The sequence below is a fragment of the Ovis canadensis genome, chromosome 9, assembly GCF_042477335.2.
Source record: "Ovis canadensis isolate MfBH-ARS-UI-01 breed Bighorn chromosome 9, ARS-UI_OviCan_v2, whole genome shotgun sequence".
Taxonomy (NCBI): domain Eukaryota; kingdom Metazoa; phylum Chordata; class Mammalia; order Artiodactyla; family Bovidae; genus Ovis; species Ovis canadensis.
This window is the reverse complement of record NC_091253.1, coordinates 14200240-14216510: the sequence shown is the minus strand read 5'-3', so window position 1 is coordinate 14216510 and position 16271 is coordinate 14200240. Positions and strand designations below refer to the sequence as shown.

The following is a 16271-nucleotide window of genomic DNA, read 5'->3' as shown; positions in this document are numbered from 1 at the left end:
AGCATAAACGATGCTCAATTTACAGTGGAGTAAAGGAGGCTTAGAGGCATCAAGTAACTTGACTGGGACGGCTCAAGTGTAAGTGGTGGTTTAGTCACTAAGTCCTGTCAGACTCTTTTGCGACCCCATCCTGTAACCCACCAGGCATGTCTGTCCATGGGATCTCCCAGGCAAGAATACTGGGGTGGGCTGCCATTTCCTTCTCCAGGGGATCTTCCCCAAGTATAAGTAGCTGTTGAAACCCAGGAATGGATCCCTAAACCTGCCTTTATTCTGCTGGATCCCAGGTGTGAAGCTTCTGCATTGCAGCTGGACTAGGGTCAGCCTTACTTAAGCAAACCCAGAACAGGACTTGATGTTCCCACGTGAAAGCTCAGCACTGCGGTGCCTTGGGATTGAGTAGATGTTCCGGGACATTTCATTGGACGTTTCCAGGTCTCTGCTTCCTTTTCCCTAAACTTGAAATGATAGCACCTGCTTCATCTGCCTCCCACAGTTGCTGTGAGAGCCACCTGCCATGTATGTGAAAGAACTTTCTGGAAATGTAAATATCTATCTAAGTATACCCTAAATACACTCATATTATTTTGAACTTTTCTGTTCAAAATCCAGTTAACCCAAACTGAAATGTCTGTCAGTGAATTGCTCAAGCACAAGACTGCATGTTTTGTAAATGAGTATGTAATAGCTTGTCTGGGTGTATAAACCTGCTCCTGAAGACACACACAAGTTACTCCCATCAGGCGATGCTATCAGCACATCGACAGGATGTCTTCTTCTCCCCTGGTTTATTTCATGGGACTGATGTCCTCATGGACTTGCTCATCTGTGGCGAGCTGCTGAATTTTATTAGATGTCATGTTCTCTAAGTCCCGGCCATCTTCACTTACTCTCTCCCCCCCCCCAAAAAAAACAAACAAACAAACAAAAAAAACACACACACACATTTCTTTGTCTTTCAAGCCTTCCAGTCGTCTCAGCAGCATAAAGAATGGAAAATAGTGGTCTTGTGTTAGGATGAGGCTTGGAGAGTCTCAGGACGTAAAATGCCTTGGTTTATTTCCAAGTACTCTGGGTTTTTGTTCCTTTAGAAGTAAGAGCAGAGGAGCTGGCAGTGAGGCGGAGCAGAGCATTTAACTAATGAGCCATTAAAAGCCGTACTTCTGAGCCCACCCTTCTGACATTTGCCTCACTTCTCATTCATCATCACTGTAAACATGTTTATTAAAAACTGCAATAATTTGAAAATGTGTTATTATTCCTCTCGGTTGCAAGCAGAGCTCTTGGTTTCTTTTCTTTTCTTTTTTTTTCTGGTATTGTCTTTGTGCATTGTTTCATTGTTGTGGTAAGAGAATTGAGCAGTGGGCTCACATGTGTCACATTTCAGCACAGCGATTTATTTGAAAAGAGAAATTCACCTAATTTGTAACATGGGGCAGCAGCTCCCTCTACTGTTTCCACTGGAAGAGCTCTAGGAAAAGAATGTTGAGCCAATGTCTGAACTGTTCAGTGTATTAGGCTTAATTATAAAGCTGCACAATTTTCAAACTTTATTTTCAGGATTTTGTTACACGTTACGCTTATCCTATATTTTAAATACAAATACCAGTTCATGCAAATACCTGCTTCCTAGGTGGCACTAGTGGTAAAGAACCTGCCTGCCAGTGCCAGAGACATGAGAGACTCAGGTTCAATCCCTGGGTCAGGAAGAGCCGCTGGAGGAGGGCATGGCAGCCCACTCCAGTTTTCTTGCCTGGAGAATCCCATGGACAGAGGAGCCTGGCACACCACAGTCCATAGGGTCGCAAAGAGTTGGGTATGGCTGAAGTCACTGAGCACGCATGCACCAGTTCATCAACAGGCATTTTCAATGTCAACTTGATGCCCTCTTGAAGTGAAAGCCCCTAGCTCATGGATCTCTAAAATGCTGACCTACTGTAACATACTTATAAAACTCCAGCCTGAGTTTTGTGGGAGCTGACTCCAGTGGAATTTATCCTTTTTTTTTCTAAAGCAACGATATGATTTAAAACATATACAATCATGTTGTTTTTATTTTCGTCTTAACTTCAGTGTAGAACTTCTTTCACCTTTAGGGTATGGATCCTAGCTCAGTCCTGAAGGTTAATGATCACACAGCACTTGGTGTTGTTCAGTCGCTCAGTCGTCTCCGACTCTTTGCTACCGTGGACTGCAGCACTCCAGGCCTCCCTGTCCTTCACTATCTCCCGGAGTTTACTCAAACTCATGTCCATTTAGTCGGTGCTGCCAGCCAACCACCTCATCCTCTGTCGTCCCTTTCTGCTCCTGCCTTCAGTCTTTTCCAGCATCAGGGTCTTTTCCAATGAGTCAGCTCTTTGTATCATGTGGCCACAGGATTGGAGCTTCAGATTCAGCATCAGTGCTTCTAATGAATATCCAGGATTGATTTCCTGTAGGATTAACTGGTTTGATATCCTTGCAGTCCAAGGAACTCTCAAGAGTATTGTCTAACACCACAGTTTGAAAACATCTATTCTTCGGCACTCAGTCTTCTTTATGGTCCAACTCTCACATCCATATATGACTACTGGAAAAACCATAGCTTTAACTATATGGACCTTTGTTGACAAAGTAATGTCTCTAATATGCTGTCTAGGTTTGTCATAGCTTTTCTTCCAAGGAGCAAGTATCTTTTAATTTCATGACTGTAGTCACCACCTCCTGTACAATGTTCCCATGGTGGATTCATGTTGATGTATGGCAAAACCAATACAATATTATAAAGTAATTAGCCTCCAATTAAAATAAATAAATTTATATTAAAAATAATAATAAAATTAAAAAGAACTAAACAATTAAAAAAACCTCTGCCCAAGGTTCTTCAGGCACTCTATCAGATCCAATCTTTTAGACATGGTTAAAGGAGTAAATTTAGGGTGTGAAATTGAATTCATTTATCCAACAATATTTATTGATCATCTACCAATGTGTTAATCACTATTACGAACCTTGAGGACACACTTTTAAAAACAAACATGTAGCAACAAACAAACCCAAGGCCTCTGTGTAACTTACATCTAGCACGTGGGTGGGATGGGGGATGATTAAGAGACAATTCCATAGGTAGACAAAGCAATGTCAGCTTAATATGCAGTGCTGTGGGAAATAAACAGGGTAATGTGCAAGTGGTTTGGAAGGAAGAGGCGTTGCTCTAGTTAAGGTGGTCCAGGTGGCATCTCTGAGCATCTAAGTGACCTTACTTGAGAAGGAGCCAGCCATCTGAGGCCCAGATCAAGAACCTGCCAACTGGGAAGACCAGGATGTGCAGAGGGCCTGAGGTGCCAAAGAGGCTGCCAGCTTCAATAAGCAGAAAGGAGCTGGCAGAAGAATGGCGTCAGAGGGCGCTTTGGAGTTGAGTGGCTTAGCCTTATGAGGGAGGCGCTGAGGGGTGGGCAATCAGTTGATAAGGAAGATAATCAACAAGTCACATCTCCCTCTTCTAGGTCTTTGTATGTGTTTTTATCTTAGGGGATTAGATTTTTATTTTGATGTGATGCAATTATCCCTACTGATAACACAAAAGGCATCATCGTTGTAGCGCATCATTTCCAGTCTTTGCATGGACAACAAATAGATTTGTCTGCTGAGAAAACAAGGAAACGGACAAAGCTTTGAGAGTAGCCCACTTCATTTCTGCCCAGCCTAAATCCAGGAGACACCATGTCTCCAAGATGGAGACTGTCTTTGCAGAGAAGTCATTCTTCCCTCTTCCCCACACCTAGACCTAAGGCTTGCTTCCTGATAGGCTCCAGGTTCCGAGCGATGAGCACTATAACTATGAAAGTACATGCTCTGGAAACCATGAACCCAGTGCCTTCCTGCATCTGTGCCCTGTTATTTATCAGTCTCCCCACCTTTTCTGTCTTCACGTCCAACCTTATTTCCTATACGCTGAGGACTCAAGGTGCAAGGTTAATGTCTCAGCCAATAGCAAGGTCCCCCTCTGTAAGAAATCAGTACCCCAAACATACTTTGGACTGCTGAATGACATGGATGACAAAAGTGTCCAATTAAAACATTTCACTTATTAAAACACTCTGTGTGTGACTATGGGCATTTTGAGATCCATATCTCAACAGGAATCCAGTTCATGATCTTAACATTCATCTACAAACCTTAAACTAACCAGGGTTTTCCATTTTTCAGTTTCCCTTTCAGCAAAGAACCTTAGTCTCTTTCTTTGGCCTATTAAACAACTAAAGGCCATGTACTGTAATGATAGTATCTTCAGAGGAAATGAACCTAACCACTTATCTGTGTCATTGGGAATAGTAATTTTATTCTTAATAAAAATAAGATGACTTCCTCGGATTTAAAAATAAAGACCTATAAAGTGAAGACATGGTCATTTAATCATTTTTATTGCCACTTGTCCCCAGCAGAGTCATGGTCCCAGACAAGACAGCTGTTGCCAACATTGCTAAAATTCCACGGTCACCTTGTGCGGCCACAGAGTCCATAGACATGCATGTGAGGCAGCTGGGGTCTCAGGTTAAGAATGCGAAAACTAGCATGTGGGTCACATATCCTAATTACTTCTTTTTCTCCCCATGAACAGCATTAGTGAGACATTATTAGCCATTTCTAACTGCCTGAGTTTTTTTTTTTTTCTAATTATAAATACAATCAGGAAGAAAAGGATTTTATGTTCTTATAGCCACTGACTCCTTTTTTTCATTCCAGGTCATGTTATTGAAACCAACTATTAAGACTTCTGAGTGACATGCATTGTGTATAGCAATGATGGGACAGAATGTTTGAAATCCTTGCTATATGGTTACCAAACTTGTTATTAGTTGGCTCGGTGCTTGCTATATGGTTACCAAACTTGTTATTAGTTGGCTCGGTGCATGGATTAAATACTGTTTCTTTGTGGTAGGTAAACAGTAAGGATTTAATAAATCTGATTGGCCTTTGAGAAATATTCAGAAAGGGAGGCTTGTTTCCTAAATATCTTATAATTTGTGTTTGATGATACAGTTTCCAAAAGTATCTCCATACAGTATTTAATTTCACTGCTGTATAACTCTATGAAACAGGCAAGAAAAGATTATCTCATTTTAACAATAAGGAAAGTCTGCACTTTGGGAAGGAAGGGGCTTAGCTAAATCCATTTAGTTGGTTTTCTCTGCACAGCAACTACAACCTGCTAGGAAATTATTTCCATCAAAGGAGAGGAAAAAAAGAAGTTACATAAGTAGAGAAGCAGCAAGTTTTCAGCATTACCCGGGGGACCTGAAACATGGGAAGAAGTTCTACAGAAAAGAAGACTTGAAGGGGCTTCGTTTATATCTGTAGTTTCATTAAAAAGTAAAAAGATCTAAAGCAAATATGGCAGGTGGTATGAGTCAACAACATTGGATTGTGGATTCATGGGATTTACCATATTAAATTCTGTACATGTTAGCATGCTTGAAATATTCCAGATCTCTTTGACAAAACAGGAAATGCATCCAGTGGGACAGAATGAGGTTAGTACCACTAATTTCTTCTTCAGTGGCCTCGAGTGTCAGCATCTTCTCTTTTGCCCAAAATCCTTTGTAGAATGGGGCCAAGTGTTTCAAAAATGAAATCTTTAAGTATTTTTTTCTAGAACTTCCCTTCATGTATTGTTTGTAACCACACAGTTCAGTTGAGCCAAAAAATGTCATTTGCAGATTTAGCATCGGTACAACCTACAGATCAGAAAGAAACCTTGATGTCACACATTTGAGCTGAAAGTGGAAGCTACGATCACCCCCAAAATAAAACCTCACTTTGCTTTGTCCAGGATGTCCACAACCATCTGAGTTTGGCACATACCCTTGCTCTCCAGCAGCTTGGTAGCGCCCAAGCCAGTGTCATCTGCCTGGCTATGGTTAAGTCTCAGCAGTCTGCCTTGGAAATCACAGTTTTCTCTGCATAGGAAGCATTGTCATTCCAGCAACACTTTAAAAAAAATTTAATTTTGTTTCAGAATATAGCTGATTAACAGTGTTGTGTTATTTTCACGTGTACAGCAAAATGATTCAATTATACGTATACATGTATCAATTCTTTTTTCTATTCTTTTTCAAATTCTTTTCCCATTTAGGTTTTTGCATAACATTGAGCACGGACTTAGGGAACAAATTTAGGGTTATGGGGAGAAGAGTTGGGGGAGGGATAGTTAGGGAGTTTGGGATTGACGTGCACTAGCCTTTTTAAAAAGAGAGTGAATATTACCAGTTATAGCAAATGGAAACTCAAAGCTTTGATAGGTGCAGGCTGTGGAAGCCAACCCCTCCTTGGAATTGAGAGGCACCCTGGGAGATTCCTGAGGTCAGAGCAGGGAATAGTGGAGGCACCGCTGTCCCCCACATACGGTTTCTGTTGATGGTGAACACTGGGGTATGCATCACCGGATGCAGATCGTTTGTTTCACGACATCCATCCTTACTAGTTCTCATGCCCCTGTGGCTTTCATCACCTTGTGCGGGGTCAGTGATGTTGCTTCTGTGGGGAGGCAAGCCACTCTCCAGACCCCTGCTGCTCCTTAGATTACAGGAAGCTGACAAATAATATTTTTGCTTTTGCAGAACACACTGAGGAGAGATGAGTAAGACACATTTTATGGATGGATAAGCAGAATCACAGCATTAGGGAAGGAATCATTTTTTTTTTCCATCTATCACTGCATAGAAATCAGCCAACAATTTCCCAACAATGCACTTTATCAGGAATGCAGTGGGCTTTCTACCATTTAGATGGATTTGTTTCATGGTATCAGGGAAAATAAACTCCTTTAAAAATGATCTTTTTTTCTCCCTTGGAAAGTAAAGCGTTAAAACCTCCCTAGCTTCACAGCATAATTTAGAAAATCTGCTTTTATGAAATGGGTTAATTACACCCATTGAATGCATTCACTGTCACAGCCTCATCCTCCCACTCCTGTTCCAGAATGACAAGTAAAACCAGGGACTGTGCAATTTTGGAAAACAGTCAGGTCACATATTGAGTATTTTGCTTATTCATACAACCATAAACTGCCTCTGCTTGAGTTCCCTCAATTACACAGCTCAGTGTGCAGGCCAGAGAGACGAGCCCAGCTCAAGTGAGCACTCCTGGAATACACAGAGGGATGAGTTTGAAAAATGTCCAAAGCAGCAGATGTGAAAAATTCTCATTCAAGATCCAGAAACTGCCTTTACTGCAATCCCTCACCTGTTAATCCTGCTGCTTCTGAACTTCTGAACCAGGGCTGCTGGCAATAACTTAGATAGACACTTAGGAGCTGTTGATCTTTCTAAGTATAATGCAGGTATATGCTACTTGAGCCGGTGGCAGGGGGTGGGGGACGGCAGGGACGTGGCTGAGGCAAGAGAAGATCACTGCTTCTCAACATTCCAGAGTTTCACCCAGAATAAGCATTGGCTGCTGACTTCTAACAAAGCTGCTCTCACCTTCTTGTAGGGGCAGCCCCCAGAAGACACCCTTGACAAATGCTTGAACCAGTGTGTTGCCGCATCACTTGAATCCTTTCCATTCCCACATGCTGATACACAAATCTCTCTTCCACAAAAACACAATAGCACGATTGTAGTCTGGGGTATTTCATCTTCTTACTAAGTGTGACTTCTTTCCCATGACTGTTCTCCACTGCAATTTCATGCTCATAGGAATGGTCAGCCAATCAAAATGGTCCCTAAGCAGTCTTATCTCTTGGTTAGGTAGTGTTTTCCCACCAACTCTGACTGTTTTCAGGGTCTTCTTCTACCGTCTCATACATGCCAAGATTCCACTCCGCGTTTGGTGTCATTCGATGTTTAAAAGTGACTTACGATGCTGACCAAGATTGCCAGCTTCTTTCCTTTTTCTTCTCAGAAATCTGCCTCTCCTTATCCCCCTCTAATTTAAGCTCTCCTTGATTTTAACATTCCTTGTATCTGCCTGTGGTTTCTCTCTTATCCCTACCTTCCTCCCATTCTGCTCACTTTCCTCTCCATCTCTTCTTGTCATTCACATCTTTGAAAATGTGCATCCACACCACGCCCCACAGCTCCCTGTGCTTGGTGCTTGTAGAGTCTGTTTCTCAAGAACAGATCTGTGATCTCTTACGCTTGAATGCCCTACTTGATATTTTTAACCAGTTTTAAGGAGATTGTTGTTGGTTTTTTTCCTGTCATCCCTCCTCTCACTGTGAGGCTGATAGAGGAGTTAAAATATCAAAACTGACCCGCATAGGGTCAGGCCAACTTGGGTTGAAATCTAGCTCTTGTTTATTAGTTGTATGACCTTGGGTTAAGCTAGTTAACTTTTTTATTATAAGAAAAATAAGGTTAATCTCTACTTCATTGGATTGTTGTGAGAGTAAAATGCCATAGCATATATACCTGCCACACAGTTATTACTTTCTGAGGATATCTGTTGTTATTTATGACTATTATTGTCATTATCCCATTTTATCATTCTTTGCCATCTGCTCATTATTATTTACTTTCTTTCCCAGATTTAATCCAGGACCTCCCAATTCTAAAGCAAAACTGTTGATGCTTTGCCAGGTTCTTTGATTATAGTTCTCACGTAGATTTTCTTCTGAGTCCCACCTCTGACAGTCCAAGTTTGTCTTAAGACTTAACTCCATTTCTCAGAACCTCATGCCAGAAGGTGAGCCCCAAGGCTGGGGGCTGAGAAGCTGCAGTCTTCAGGATCTGCCCCACTTTCTGTGCCCTCTCCTCCCATGCACCGTCCCCACCGCCCCCACCACCCCCATCGGCCCCACCGGCCCCACCGGCCCCACCGTCCCACCTCCACACACCAGCCCTTCACTCCTCCTTTTCTGTCCCACCCAGCTTGCTCTCAGCAAGTATTTCCTGAGTGATCCATAAGAACATATTCAACAGCAATAGTAGAACAACTCTTAGACTTGGTTCTACCACTTGTTTGTTGTGTGATTTGGGGGTAAACCTCTGTTTTTTCATGTCAGATGGAAAATATCCATCTCAGTTTTTATGAGAATCAAATAAGGTGACATGTTTTGTAGTCACATGACCCTACCATCTAAGAACATATAAGTGAAAACTTATTTAGCCTCATCCTGAGCTGTGTGAATATGAAACATCTCCCAAGAACATTCATATTTGAGTCCATGAAGAAACCCAACACTGAATAAACCAATCTTTCCTTATGGAGTTTTAGGCAGAAACCAGAAGGTGGGTGAGACATTTTCAGAATTAAGAGCTCCTTCCCAGGAACCCTACATTTCACCAAATATGTACTATTTGACCCACATTCCCATTTTAATCCTATGAAGGAGAACTTGAGGTCTCTGTGTTAAAATAGAACTATAGTATAAACACTTAGTGAATCCCCTCCTTGCTTCAGAAATCATACTTTGCAGTTTGGTGGAGGAAGGGGCATGGGGGTTGGAGTGTTATCATTTTAGCCACTAAAAATTTGTTGCAGAAGCATTCTCAGAAAAATAATCTACTCTAAAATTACCACTGTTTAACTTAATTACATTCCAAGCAAATGAAAAAACTCATTTAGAGCAAATACTTAGATAAATAAAAGGATCTGTGTTTAAAAGAAAAAGAAATTGATTTCCCAAAGATTCTCTAAAGAGTATTATTGATTTTTCTCTCAGTGTTAGGAGACAACTTTCCATGTTGTAATTCTGGTCAAAAATCCATCCATGAGCTCTTTTCTGCTTAAGTGGAGCTTGCTGCAACTTTGTTTTCAATAATTTAGCCACATTCTTACATTAATCTGAATCTGTTGGCCTTGTCTTCTGCAAGTTTGAAAGCAGCAAGACCACCGCTCAGTTTGCTACCATTTCTAATTGAAATGAAAACCAACAAGTGAGAAACTGGCTATACCTTCAAAACTTTTCTTTCAAAAGACTCTGTTAAATTCAGCAAACAGGGGCGGGAGGGGAGGTACTATGTGTATGATAAGATTTAAAAAATGGAAACTCCTCATCTTCAAGGACGTTTCATTCCAGCTGAAAAGATCGACATGTACTCAGAACACCATATTCAGTGTAAAGGTGCTTCACCAAGTTATATATAAAGTTATAAATGGAAATATATTGATATATATGAGAAAAACTCACTCTTAACATTAACTTTCCCAAAATTATTGTATTATTGAAATATTGCCTCATCTTACCATTCCTGCAGATGAGGTTAGGCTTCCTAACCTAATTTTTTAATATCAGAAAAATAATTGGCCATCTCTGCCTTTTCTACTAGCCATTAGAAAATTTACAATATTTCTTGAAAATTAACTCAAATGAGCTTTCAGTAACAAACTTTCTATTATATCTCTCCTTATAGCAAAGTTGCCTTTTTAGCATGTTTTGAAGAAAGTTGATCAGTACAACTTTTTTCATAGTTAGGGTTTTGATATTTCAAAGGTTGTTAGTGAAGTTAGTTGGAAACCCACAAGGCCAGAAAGCAGTTGAGCACAACCTGAAAATATGTGTTTGTGAATCCTGAAAGGAGCTCCTGATGAGAGAGCCTGAAGAGCTCTGGTGTGCAGAGATGAGTAGTACCCAGATGGTGCACGGAGGCCCCGTCAGCAGTTATGGGGAACTGAAGGATGCTTTCAGAGAAGAGGGAGGAAGGAAACAGTTCAGGGGAGGGCCAGAGAGGGAGCAGAGTGACTGAAGAGCTGCAGAGGCCTCAGTTCAGAGCACTGAGGGTGCGCTGAAGCTAACCCAAAGGCCCAGCCCTGGTGGGCACAGAGGGCTCACAGCAAAGGCCAGGGAGGGGAAAAAGGGCAAAAGTGGATTCTTCAAGCTCCGCGTACTGCATGAACTGCTGAAAAGCAAAAGCGCAGCCAAGACCAGGACTGAAGAAGCCTTAACAGAGAACCCTTCCATCCTTCAGACACTGGAAATCTATAGCCCAGACTGAATTCTGAGGAAGTGATAAGGCCAACAGTTCATCATTTTCCACACTAGCATCCAGTGATGCTGGTGGCCGACATCATGTTTTTCTCTGTCTTCCACCTCTAGCAAGGTGTTAGCAAAAAAAAAGAAAAAAAAAAAAAAAGCTTTAAACTACCACTAACAGTCTGTGTTCCCAAGTTGAATGCAGCTTTCATTCACTTCTTCACACCAGATCCGATTCTTTGCAACACGAAACAGCATCTGGGTCTCTCCCCACATAAGGCTGATAAACCGCTCAGATAAGTAACACGTGAGCACAGTTGGGTTCTGAACAGGTGTGTCTCGCTGGAGTTCATGAGTGTTTTAAAACTGCTGTGTGGTTGTGTACTTATCACGTTAGCCCACATGTCCTGTGTATCCCAAGCCAACACAAACAGAGTAAAGCAGAGCGGCATAGGAGACAGATACTATGTAGCCATGATGTCCGTACAGCTGCACTGCGGGTCATTGTCAGGGACAGGATATCGGGACACGTTTCTTCTCCATAAACCTTCAGCTGGTCTTCCTAGTAGAACCCCTGAGAACGTTAGCCAGGGCTGACATGCCCTCCGTGGCTGGCCTCTCTTCTCCTGGGCCTGAGTCATCTAAGCATATCTCCTTGCCATGTGTGTGTGCTGTCATGTCAGTCGTGTCCGATTCTTTGAGACTCTGTGGACTGTAGCCCGCCAGGCTCCCCTGTCTATGGGGTTCTCTGGGCAAGAATACTGGAGTGGGTTGCCATGCCCTCCTGCAGGGGATCTTCCTCAGAGGAAGTCACCTCTTGAGCACCCAGGAGCATCTACTAACACCATGTGATGCCTGAGGATTAGTCGCTCATACATGTCTTTCATGTCTTCCTCCTCATGCTTTGCTGATGATCTACAGGGCTGACAGCATTTAATAAACTTGGAAACAAATGAGTCTGGATCTCCTCTAGCCATGCTTTGTATCAGCATGGAAAATAGAAAAATAGCACATCTCTAGGGGATGTGGCTATAGGGCAAACACTGATCCCAAGACCCCGGGGTCTGTATTGTTTTTCTGACAATAAGCAGAGAACTGCCTTTGGCATTTACGTGCACCCTGTTTCTCTGTGGTCACTATCCCCGTCTTGATGGAGGTTGAGCAGCGCATGGAGGCACCAGAGCCCCGGCTGTAGTCCGGCAGGATGGAGGCCCCAGTCCCGGCTCTTCTGCCAGTCCCCACAGGGTTTTTCTGTGCATTGGGAGAATTTGTGAGAAGTGCTGCCTGCAGGCTAGACTGTTCGCTGTAAATCTCTGTTACATTATGTGTGGAATTTGTGGTACCCAACATATCCAGGGACTGAAAGAACAAGAAAGAAAAAAGTCATCATAAATGCTCATCAGTAGATGAAGCCCCAGAGCCTAAAATTTCTGGTTGGCCTCATTTGGAAGACAGCTCTATGAGTCTGACATTTTATGGCAAGAACAGGACATGAGAGAATCTGGAAGTAACTTTTATAGGTTTATCAATCTTGTGGGTATCTGAATAACGTTGTTCAGACTTTTCTGTTGACCAGTGACCCTGTTCAGCTGGATCTGCTCTTGCTATTGTTTTTAGAGGGAAGAGTGGCCCTGGGCTCCCCTGCTTTGTCCTGGGAGGTGTGCTCACCCACAGGCTTCTGGGTGAAGAATGCATTCTGTGTTCATGGAAAGCAGGTGCATGCCACAGACAGATAGCCAGTCTGTGAGAGACCAGACCCAGTTCTCACCCAACTGTTTAGAGGATTAGCCCCATCCCATCATTTATACTGTCCTCATCCACCATGACACCTGTGCTGTGCAGGCCCTACCATGCTGCTTCCTGCAAGACCCTTCCAGAGGCCCTCTGCGTGTGCCCTCTGACCACCTCCTCGGTCAAGCTCTGCAAAGGAAGATAAGATGCATTTTGAGTATAGTTGTGATAGGGAGGTATCTGGGGGCTAGCCAGGCAAAATCTCCCTATCATGACTGGAGAGAATTTTTGAAGACAGATTTGGGACGTAGAGAGAGGCCTTGCTCAGCCCTCCAGTAGCACTGCCTCCAGAGACAGTGTGTCAGGGACACTGCCGGCTCATATGAAGTGCCAAGTCCAGTTTTGCTTATTTTATTTTCAATTTCAGTATTGTAAGTAAAACAGGAAAGCGCAATCAGACACTGTATTCTTCAGGTCATGGTCAGCATGACAGAAAAATTACCCCCAAAGTTATTTTAGGCTGAGAATCTGCTTTATGTTAAAAGAGTAGAGTAAATAAGAAGTGAGTTTGGACCCAGGCTGCCTCCATTTAATATTAGCCCTACCGATTACCAGTGGTGTAACCTTCGGCCAGCAAACCATTCCAAATGCTCATTTTCTGTTCCTTTGAATTGAAAATAATGAGAGTAGGTACCTTGTGGTGTCATTGTAGAGATTAAATGAGTTAGTCTATTTGAAACCCTTGGTGTAATGCCTGGCACACAATACATACTATATAAATGCCTGCTATTATTATTTGATTGATTCTTATGCTCTAGCTGAGAGATGTTATTAATTGCTCTGCTATATTCGGCACCTAAATTGTTCAGCCTTTCACTTTTGGTTAAGATGAATATGTCTGAAGCTAAATTTACCCACCACATCACTATTCTTTGATCTAATTGGACTTATGATCAACACGCATTCACCATTCACCAAATGCCTACCATGCATATACTCCTAAGCTACCTGTTGTGGCTACTCCTAGATATATATGATATTTAAGATTTCTGCTTGCCCCATTAAAAATGGTTGCAGAAGGATCAATGGAGTCTCCTGTCTGCTGACTTTCAAGAATGAGTTCCTAACCCACACCTTCTTGGCTGGACACTTTGTGAAATAACCCCAACTCAGTGATTGCTCTCCTCTCACTTCAACTACCTGACCTAGAATACATCACGCAAAGCTGGCTGATGCGAAGAGAACCTGAAAAATATATAACGCCTTGAGAATTCTTTTCTGACATTAGCTCTGTTTTGATTCCAGCAAGGTAACAGCATCATTTGTCTTTCCAACTGCAGTAAGCTCCATTCCTCACAAGGCCTATTATTTTCTCACAAGTTACACCACCCTGATTCCATCATCCGTCATTACATCTTCCTGTCCTCAACGTTTAATGACACAAAGCAAAGGCTTCGTGTTAGAAGAGATGTCACAGGCCGTTCATAAGGAATACCTGTCATAGGTGTTGACCAATATTAATCTTTTTCAATATACTTAAGGTGTTACCCATATCAGTGCGTGCAGATAGCAAATGTTTCTTAAACTATTTCTTTTTTTTAAATTGTAGTTGATATACAGTGTTGGGTTAGTTTCTGGTGTACAGCAAAGTGATTCATTTTTATAATTTTCATATTATTTTCCATTATGGCTTATCACAGGATATATTGAATATAGTTCTCTGTGCTGTACAGTAGGACCCGTTATTTATCTATTCTGTATATAATAGTTGACATCTTCTAATCCCAAACTCCCAATCCAGCCCTCTCCCCACTTGCCACCCACAAGTCTGTTCTCTGTGAGTCTGTTTCTGTTTTATGGATAAGTCTATTTGTGTCATTTTTTAGAGTCCACAAATAAGGGATAGCATATGATATTTGTCCTTCTCTGACTCTACTCAGTATGGCACTCTCTAGGTCCATCCATGTCACTGCAAATGGCATTATTTCATTCCTTTCAATGGCTGAGTGATATTCTACTGTAATGTACCACATCCTTTTTATCCATTCACCTGTCAGTGGACACTTGGGTTGCCATTCCCTTCTCCAGAAGATCTTCGTGACCCAGGGATCAAACCTGGGTCTCCCACATTGCAGGCAGATTCTTTACCATCTGAGCCACCAGGAAAGCCCAGTGGACACTTAGGTTGCTTTCATGCCTTGGCTATTGTAAAAATGCTGCTGTGAACATTGCAGGGCACGGATCTTTTTGAATTATATTTTTTCCTCAGAACTATGCCCAGGAGTGGGATTGCTGGATCACAAGGCAACCCTATATATAGTTCTTTAAGGAACCTCCATATTGTTCTCCATAATGCTTGCCTCTTAAAATGTTTCTTCACTTTTCAAAGCTTTTGTTCCCTTTTTAAAATAATAATCTTTGTATAATAGTGACTTTGGTTTGTTCAGTCACAAAGACGCTCAGTCTTTTAGCGTCTTACCTTGTGAGAACTTCGCTTCTCTAACATTTTCTCTCCTCCTGATGGACAGGGAGGCCTGGCATGCTGCAATTCATGGGGTCGCAAAGAGTCAGACACGACTGAGCGACTGAACTGAACTGAACTGAGAAGCTTTCAAAGTATAGATGAAATATGCAGTCTCTTTTCTTAGATAACTGAATATACCTTAGCCTGAACTACTTGAATTAAAATCATGCTAATCTTTGCATTTTCTTATGCCCCTCTCCCCAAAATGTAATCCTTGAAAAACTCAGAAAGTTTTAGGGAGAGACAGGTTTCTTTACTTCTTTTGTATCTGCCTGCAGCTCAGCATAGTACTTCATGAATATCCCCATATCAACTGAAAACCACATGTACTTAAATGTCTCAAACCTGACATTACACAGCAAATATCGTTTTGTGGCCTGAAGGCTCATGGGCAGCCCATTTTTACCCAACTAATTCAAGAAGAGTAAAGCAATAGGAAAAAGGAAAACTGCTTTTCCTTTAACTTTTAAGTTGATGACTCATGGACAGCACACATTTATTTCTGTAACATGTTGATCAAAGGCTTCTAAGAAGTGTCAACAATAAACTAGAGCCCTTCAGCTCTTCCCTTGAGGAGTTTCATGGGAACAATTCCTTTCAATAAAGAATATGCTGATGGCTGACTGTCTAGTAATATGTTACATGTTCCCAGTTAGGACCTTTCTTTGGATTCATGTAGGATTTAACTTAGAAATATATTTGGGAACCTGATAAGTTAATGTCCATGTAATTCTCTATTAATTAGAATACTTGACTTAAACAGACTCTTCGTTTTTCTTACCTGTAAGATTTTAAGAATTCTTAGGCACATTATTTAAATATACATTGCTTTGATAAATGTTTACATATGCCTTTGACTTGTTTCTAATACAGGGACCCCCTGGAGTACAAGGAATGCAACAGACTCTTGATGGATATTATCACAAGGTATGGATTCTTTAACTCACATCTTGTATACAGAGATTTCATGTGATGTTATATTTGAAAAATAATTGCTAACTGCTCAGACCTTGAAGCATAATCACATGTGCTTAATATCTTCCTATAATGAAAATATATTTCCAAAAAAACTATTTTGCTCAGCATCTTTTTACAAAACCAGGATTTTTAAAAAATTCA

General features: G+C 41.6%; 1 protein-coding gene across 1 annotated transcript in view; it reads left to right on the top strand.

The window, feature by feature from the left end:
- Positions 1 to 16271, top strand: part of COL19A1 (collagen type XIX alpha 1 chain) — a 474185-nt gene that overhangs the window by 334892 nt on the left and 123022 nt on the right. Inside the window, exon 17 of the mRNA XM_069599490.1 lies at positions 16026 to 16079. Coding sequence (XP_069455591.1) covers positions 16026 to 16079 — 54 coding nt within the window. The remainder of the gene's footprint in view (positions 1 to 16025; positions 16080 to 16271) is intronic.